Source organism: Equus asinus, chromosome 16 (genome assembly GCF_041296235.1).
Source record: "Equus asinus isolate D_3611 breed Donkey chromosome 16, EquAss-T2T_v2, whole genome shotgun sequence".
Lineage (NCBI taxonomy): Eukaryota > Metazoa > Chordata > Mammalia > Perissodactyla > Equidae > Equus > Equus asinus.
This window is the reverse complement of record NC_091805.1, coordinates 2,148,605-2,156,909: the sequence shown is the minus strand read 5'-3', so window position 1 is coordinate 2,156,909 and position 8,305 is coordinate 2,148,605. Positions and strand designations below refer to the sequence as shown.

Below are 8,305 nucleotides of genomic sequence, written 5' to 3'. Positions count from 1 at the left end.
CTACTCTCACTCTCTTTGTGGAGCTCCATCCATCTCCCTGAGATTGGACTCCCGTGGGACACGGCGATGTGCCCACACTGGACTTGACTGTGAGTGCAGGCTCATCCTAGGGGTGGGGCCACCAATCTTGCTTGGAGTAGTCCCCACTGTCCACCCCGCCCGCAGCTTGGCCGCGCGTCCTCTCCCCGCTCTGCACGTGCCCGGCAAGCTGCACAGCGCATGCAGCATCTTCTCAGACACTTTGGCAGCGGGGGCATCGAGCATACAAAGAACCATTCAAAGCAGAACGCGGCCAGCTCCCTAAGACAGTAGCGCACAGATGTTTGGGAGCCGGGACGCAGGCACGAACATCTGGCTGGTGGCATGAGAACAGACAACCGCTTCAGGGACCATCGACACTCAGGACGCGCTCCGGAGCGGGATGACTGCGACAACAACAGTGACAGTGACAACAGCGCTGATGCACACGGCGCTCTCCACGTGCAGGCCCCGCTCTGAGGACCTCACGTGAATTAACCCCACGCGTCCTCACAAGACGCCTTCACGCGGGGACAATGGTTTCCCCCGTCTCAGGGTCGAGGCCTAGGGGCTCGCCCAAGGTCACCTGGTGCGGCAGGGGCGGAGCACGCTGGGCCCCGGAGGGCTTCGGGGACAGTTCTCCGAGTCGCCGGCTCCTCTTCCCGGCGGACTCGGGCGTCCTGAGAGCAGGCCGTCCGGCCACCGTCGCGTCCCTGGGACACCGCGCGGCCCGCACTGGGCAGACGCCGCGCGCGTCCCCGCACAGCCCGCCCCCCGGGCCGAGCCCGGCGCGCGCCCCGCGCCCCCGCGGACAGGGCCCCGGCGTTCGACGCGGGCTTTCTGCCCGGACTCGGGGCGGGACGGGCGCCGGGGTCCAGGCCTCCGCCTGTGGCGGGGAACAAGTGCCCAGCCCGCTTCGCGAGGAAAACGGAAAAGGGGATCCCAAAGGGGAAGCGAGGCTCGGGAAGAGCGCGGACGCCGAAGCCCTCGTCCTCCAAGAGGCCCGGCCGGAGCCGAGGGCGCCCCCGCTCTGAGCGCGCAGGCGGCCGCCTCCTCCCTCCCCTCGGGAAGGCCGGGCCCACGCGGCGCCTCGCTTCCGGCCTCGCGGGTCGCGGCCTCTCTGCGCGTTCCGAGGCCCGGCTCCCGCGGCCGCGCGGGCGGGGTGCGGCTTCTGGCTGCGCGCCTCTCAGGAGCATTACGGCGGCGCGGGCCGGCCGGGACCCGCGGCCGCGGGGGAGGGAGCGGCGGGCGGGACGGAGCACGCGCCGCCGCCGCCGCCTCAGCAGCCATGGCCGAGCGCCGCGCCTTCGCCCAGAAGATCAGCAGGTAGACGCGGCGCGGCGGGGCCCACGGGCCGCCGGACAGGCCGCGGGCCGGGCCCGAGGCGGGTGGGTGTGGCGGCGCGGGCGCCGGGGGCCGCGGCCCGGTGGGCGGCGGCCGCCTGCCTCAGACCCGGCTCTCTCGGCCCTCCCTTGGCCCGGCCGGCTCTCCTTCGGCCCGCGGACCCGCCTCAGCGCGGCCCGGGCTCCCGCGGCAGCGCCTCGCAGCGCGTGGGGCTGGTCGGCCGCCGGGCCGCGCCTCCAGCGTTCTTTGTGTCCCCGCCCGGGCCGGTGGCCGCGGCGCCCGCCCCCGCCCGCCGCACAAAAGGAGCGCGCGGGCCCCTCGGCCGCGCCCCGGAGACGTGCGGCCGGAGCGGGCGGGTGCCTGGGGGCTTGGGGCCGGGGCTGTGGGGCCGGTTCCGCGGGGCTGGTGCGCGGGGGTCTGTGGGGCCAGCTCCGCGGGGGGCTGTGGGGCAGGGCCTGTGGGGCCAGCTCCGAGGGGGGCTGTGGGGCCGTCCGCGGGGCCGCCTGCCCCTCCCCGCACCCCGGTCTGGAGGCTGAGCTCCGGCGGGGCTCCCCGCGGCGGTGGGACGTCTTTGTGGGATCTCCGACTGCAGGAGACACGAGACGTTTCTGGCTCTGAAAAGACCATATTTCTGTGAATTACGAGGTGCCAAGAAAAGACAGAAAGGAGGCAAATGTGTTCCTTTTTTGACAACGGTGTTTCTCTGGCTCTGGGCCTTTTGCCGACGGTTCTTGGAGATTTTGGGATCTACCGAACAGGCCCGTCCTTACCTGCCCGGGCTTCCATAGTTGAACTCCGTTTTGGCGCATTTTTGATTTAAAGCTAGCATCTCTGTAATTTTAGCTTTGTGCTTATTTTTTCTTCATTCGCGCTCTGAGACACGCGTTTCGTCGTCTCCTTGGGAGGCGGCGCGGCGCGTGCTCGGCCTTCTCAGCGGCTCCTAAGTTTTGGGTTCCTCGCCTGGAAGATGGGTGTCACAGCAGTGTCGCGACGGCGAGCTGTGAACGGTGCAGTGTCTGCTCTCCATTCGTGGAGTGTGTCCTCGAGAGATAGGACAGACACCCCCCCAAGAGATAACCGTTTGCAGAAAGATAATCAGTTTGCACGCCCACGCAACCTTCAAGTGAGCGTGGCTTTGTAAAATTGTAAAATTAAGTAAGGCGCTGGACTCGGAGACCCTGGGAGGCGACGATTGGTAGCTGATTGGATATGGAAGGCCAGGAGGACGGGCAGTCTGGGCTGGTCCCCAGTTTTGTGACCTGGGCCCCCTGTGGTGCTGGAGGCAGTCTCGGAGGTGAGGGGGTGCAGAAGGAGACGGGGTCTGCGGGTGGGACTGAGGCGGGCTGGAGATGCTGGTGCAGTTTGGACCTGCCGCTTTTGAGGTGCTCGCGGAGCTTCACAGAAATGCCTGTTAGGTTGTTGGTGCAGGTGTGGGGTGCAGACAGAGACAGGGCTAGAGACGAGGATTTGCGAGTCGGCAGCAAGCCGAATTGTGGAAACCAGAGAAGTGGATGAGATAGTCCAGGAGGAACGTGCAGACTTAGTTTGGAGGGAAGACCAAGGACAGAACCGCTGTAGATGATGAAGTGTTGTCTGCTTTTTGTGAATGGAAGGTGCTTTCCCCCTTGTTACCAAATATGGCTGAGCAACACTTCTGAATAAATTCTTGTTCTGCTTCTCAATTTCCTCCTTGAGGAAGTGTAGTACCAACTGGAGACAAGCTGCCTGAGCTTGACGTTCTAGCGCTGCCCCTCGCTGAGTAGACCCACCTCACCTCACTTCTGCCTGGCTTCCTGTCTATAAAGTGGGGATGTCAGTAGGGTCTACCTTATAGGGTGGTTGTGAGGATTAAGGAAATCAGTACCTGTAAAGTGCTTGGAACAGTGTTTTTTACATAATAAGTGCCCAGTAAGTATCAACTGTTTTTTTATTATAGTGTTTATAATGTGGCTTAGGACCTTCTCTGGGAAGTGATAATCCTTTTTATCATGTGCATATATGAAATTTGTTGCTCTGTGAAAAACCTATTGCTATTTAAAGCTTTATTTTTTTTAAAAGCTTTATGATCAGAAACCTTAACTTTAAAAAGAATTAAACTGATCTGTTCTGGCTCAGTTATTATCTAACCCTTTGCATTTAGTGCTGTTATTTTTTGAGACTGTCATTTGATGATTTATTTCTCAAAGCTCTTTATTTTGTATCACTGATTGTACTACTTACCTTAGCTCATCCTGGAACAGCAGCATGTTTATTTTGTCCGTATCAAGTATTGCCTCTTGTCTAGTCTTCCTACTTTTTGAGGACAAGGCACGTGCGTTATTAACCTTTATAAGTACCCCTTAGCATATAATAGGTACAATTTATGGAATGTTGACTGTATATTAATGATCTAGGATTTTGTTTGGATTATTTTGTCCTGTCACTTGATATTCATCAATAATGATGAATATTTGTTTATACTTAAAGCACTTTTTACTATATTCTCATCTTCATAACCCAGAGAAACAGAAGAACATAGTAAAGAAGACAGACTCCAGGTCACATTGCACAGGTTGAAATTCTGCCTATATCATATAATAGCCGTGTAATTCTGGGCAGTTGATCTAATCTCTCTATCTTGGTTTCCTCGTCAGTAAAACGGGGATAAAAACCTTCATAGCGTTAATATGAGGCTTAAATTAGTTAATACATGTAAAAGACTTAGAACCGTGCCTGAAATATAACAAGCATTCAAAAAATATTAGCTGCTGCTATTATTATTCTATTATTTACTATTCTTATTATTATTTGTTTTTTTCCCTCCCCAAAGCCCCAGTACATAGTTGTGTATTTTAGTTGTAAGTCCTTCTATGTGAGCTGCCACCACAGCATGGCTACTGACAGATAAGTCCTGAAGCGAACCCAGGCCACCAAAGCGGAGTGCACCGAACTTTAACCGCTAGGCCATCAGGGCCAGCTCTATTACTAGAATTATCATTCCCGTAATCCAGATGAGGCATTGAGGCCTAGAGAGTATGAGATTATTTGTCTAAATTGGGACTCAAACACTAGTCCTCTGATTTCAGATCTTATGCTCTTTTTTATTCAGCTATATTTCTTTTTGCAGAATATTTTCTGTGGTAGTTCCAGATATTCTAACAGTACCACTGTTAGCATCCCAAAAGTTACCCTTGCCTTCTTAGTCTTTCCTTTGTTAACTGGGTATCATTTTGCTGCCTAAGAAGCAGAATTTAATGAAAGACTTCCATCAGGTCTTTATTTCTGAGGAAAATCTTACATGAGTAGAATTTCCTGAATATAGGCTTATTTATAACCTCTGTTGTTTTTAGTCTTGAATCTGTTCATAACTCTAGCTGGAAAGGCCCAGCCTTTGAATCTACTGAAATCTACTTTGTTCTGTTCATTATCTCACTCTTGACCAAAGTAAATCCTTTCCACATAGTATCAACTACTTCACTGCTGCCTGGTTCATCACTTTGGACACATACAACTTCCCGACCTTTTGGGAGACTAGAACAGTCCAGAGGTGACTTTTTATTAATTAATGTATTCTCACTTGAATTGAGGTTTGCTCCATGTCATTTCTCGAATTTACCATCTTTGTTTCCCTACCTCATCTTTTACTGAAAAGTTTGAGACCATCTAACATGAGTCCTTCATTTTAACCACAGCATACTACTGCCCCAATATGTCATTAACTATCTTTCTCTTGAGCCTGAAAGGTATCTTGTCCCTAAAGCTTACCTGTTTTATTGTTCTTTGAATCCCATACCTTGCCACCTCCCTCAGAACCTTGATCTCAAAATTTTCCCTTTCCTTTCTAGCATCTTCAATTTGTTTCTTTTTATGGATGTTTCCCTTAAACCATAAGACTTACTGTGCCTTTCTCATCATAAAATAAAGAACCATTGAACCTTCTGGCATTTCTAGCTGCCAACCAATCATTCCTTTTTCTTTTCTAGTCCCATTTCTCACATATATGTGGTATAATCATAACCACTTCCTGCTTGTTCTCCTCCTCATCAATCCTTGGGCCGTATGGCTGTGCTTACTGTGGTGCCTTCTGTGTACTTGAATTATAGAACCCTTGAGGATTAGCAACCTTTGACTTTTTTCTTTACTTCATCACTGATTTCATGAGCTACTTTAAAAAAAAATTTCTCATGCCTGCCCCCCCACCCTCCCTCCTGTTTTATATTGCTTTTCAGAGCTCTTTGATGGCTGGTCTAGGTCTTTTTATCTCCAGTGCTTAGCACGGGATCTGTGTATACTGGACACATAAGTGTTTGAGTGAATGGAACCGTGCCACCTTGGAGCATCTTTTATTACCTCACTTCTAGATGACCACGACATGGTCGTAGCTGATCTAGTCTCTCCCTTCTCTAATTCAGATGGGTTGTAAGGGAAGCACAGCTTTTATCATGGTATTCTTTTGTTCAGAATATATAGTGATTTCTTATGGTGTTAAATCCAAACTCTTGCTTGCATTTTAAAATCCTCTCTAATCTGGTCCTCCTCTGGGAATTTATTTTCTAGCTTACATTTTGGACCAGTTGGTCTGCTGTTTGCACTGCCTGCCTGCAAATGCTTTGCTCATTTCCATCTCTAGGGCTATTCTGTTGTCTTTTCTTTTTGATCTGTCCTTCCTCTTCTTTTCTAAATCTTACCTTTTCTTCAGACTCCTCCAATCCACTCTTTTGACTTTTGGGATAACTATTTCCTTGTTTTTCTTTATTCTTACCACCTATGAACGTATCCCAAAGCAATATTAGTTTTTCTGTTTTTGAATTCATTTGAAGAGAATCATACAGTATGTTTGTATGCTTTTCTTTCTTTTGCCCAAAATTATATCTGAGAGCTTCATGATGTTCATTCATTTTCATTGCTTTGTATTTATTATTTCATTGTATAAGTATACCCCAATTTTACGTTCTACACCAGATGGACATTTGGGTTGTTTCCAGTTTTTGACTGTAAAAACAGTGTTCCTATGAATATTCCTATGCATATTTTCTGGTACACGTGCGCATGAGTTTCCCTGGGGTATACTCAGGTGTGGAGTTGAGTCTTAGGTATTTTATTGCTCTTCATAGCAGTTTTATTTGTTAACAAGTTTTTTAGGTGATGCCAAACGGTTTTCCAAGATAGCTGTAGAAATTTACACTCCCACAGCAGTGTTGCTTTACAGAGTTTCCGTCCTTTGGTATTGCCAACTTTTTCATTTTTGCCAATCTGGTGGATGCCTGATGCTGTCTTCTTATAAAGTCTTACTTTGGGGGCCGGCCCCGTGGCGGAGTGCTTAAGTTCACGCACTCGGCTTCAGCGGCCCGGGGTTTCGCTTGTTGGGATCCTGGGCGTGGACATGGCACCGCTCATCAGGCCACGCTGAGGCGGCGTACCACATGCCACAACTAGAGGGACCTACAACTAAAATATACAACTATGTACTGGGGGGATTTGGGGAGAAAAAGTAGAAAAAAAAAGATTGGTAACAGTTGTTAGCTCAGGTGCCAATCTGAAAAAAAAAGTCTTGCTTTCTATTTTCTTGATTACTAATGAGATTGAGCCCAGTTTTGTATGTTTATTGACTGTTTGAATTTACTCTTTTGTAAATTGCCGATTTAAGTCCTTGCCCTCCCCCTTGTTTTTTCCATTTGGATTCTTTCTTACTGGTTTGTGTGAGTACTTTATATCCATTCAGTGTGTTAGTCATTTATTGATTATTTGTGTTGCAAATATTTTTTCCCACCATGTAGTTTTAATCCTTTTTATGGAGTCTTTTGAAAACTAAGTTTTCAGTTTTAATGCGATTTATCAGTCTTTTTTTTTTTTTTTTTTGGTGAGGGAGATTGGCCCTGAGCTAGCATCTGTTGCCAATCATCTTCTTCTTTTGCTTGAGCAAGATTGTTGCTGAGCTAACATCTGCGGCAGTCTTCCTCTGTTTTATGTGGGATGCTGCCACAACATGGTTTGACAAACAGTGCTAGATCCGTGCCCGGGATTTGAACCTGTGAACCCCGGGCCGCCAAAGCGGAACACATAAACTTACCCACCACACCACCAGGCTGGCTCTTTTGATTTTTTTTTGGTAGACTCTAAAACAGGAGGTGCCGGCTGGTGGGGTAGAGGTTAAGTTTGCGCATCCTGCTTCGGTGACCTGGGGTTTGCAGGTTCAGATCCCAGGCACGCACCTACACACCACTCATCAAGCCACGCTGTGGTGGCATCCCACATACAAAATAGAGGAAGATTGGCACAGATGTTAGCTCAGGGACAATCTTCCTGACCAAAAAAAAAAAAGAAAAAAATAGTTTAAAAACAAACAAAAAAACCCCCAAATCCTATCAGAATTTGATTGGGATTGCATTGAATCTATACATCAATTTGGGGGAAAAATGACATCCTTATGTTATTGAATTTCCAATTGACGATCATGGTGTAGCTCTCCATTTATTTAGGTCTTTATATTGTACAAAGAAATTTTATAATTTTCTCTGTAAGATTATTGCATATCTTTTGTTAGATTTATTCCTAGGTGTATAATGATTTTGTATCCAGCTCTATATATACCCTGCTAAACTCTTGTTAATTCTAAAAATGTATCGGTGAATTCCTTTGTATTTTCTATGTAGACAACATTTCATCTGGAAATCATGAATTTTTGTTTCTTCCTATCCAAATCTTATAACTGATTTTTTTTTGTCTTGCTCTGCAGAATATTACCTTGCATTACTGTGCAGATTATTACCATTTCTGTTCAACATTGTATTAATCTTGAGCATCCTCTCGTTTTTTTTATTATCTCAAAGGGAAAGCTTTCTATATTTTATTTAATATTAAGCCTAATAGTTTTGTAGGTTTTTTTGTAGATACTCTTTAAGTCTGGTTTCTCTAGAAAACAGAGACTGAGACAAAAATTAAGAGTTGAGGCTTTATCTGGGAG

The 8,305-nt window shown here is 48.4% G+C and overlaps 1 protein-coding gene across 5 annotated transcripts in view; it reads left to right on the top strand.

Moving 5' to 3' along the window:
* The first annotated feature begins 787 nt into the window (after window positions 1–787).
* The window catches only part of DOCK7 (dedicator of cytokinesis 7), a 203,869-nt gene continuing 196,351 nt past the window's right edge, over window positions 788–8,305 (top strand). For 3 of the 5 annotated variants that reach the window (XM_070486407.1, XM_044749191.2, XM_070486409.1), the window contains exon 1: window positions 1,212–1,344. In XM_070486407.1, coding sequence (XP_070342508.1) covers window positions 1,307–1,344 — 38 coding nt within the window. In that variant the 5' untranslated portion in view covers window positions 1,212–1,306. Of the gene's footprint in view, window positions 1,407–8,305 lie in introns of all 5 variants that reach the window. The other 2 variants (XM_044749192.2, XM_044749193.2) reach the window with 2 other exon arrangements.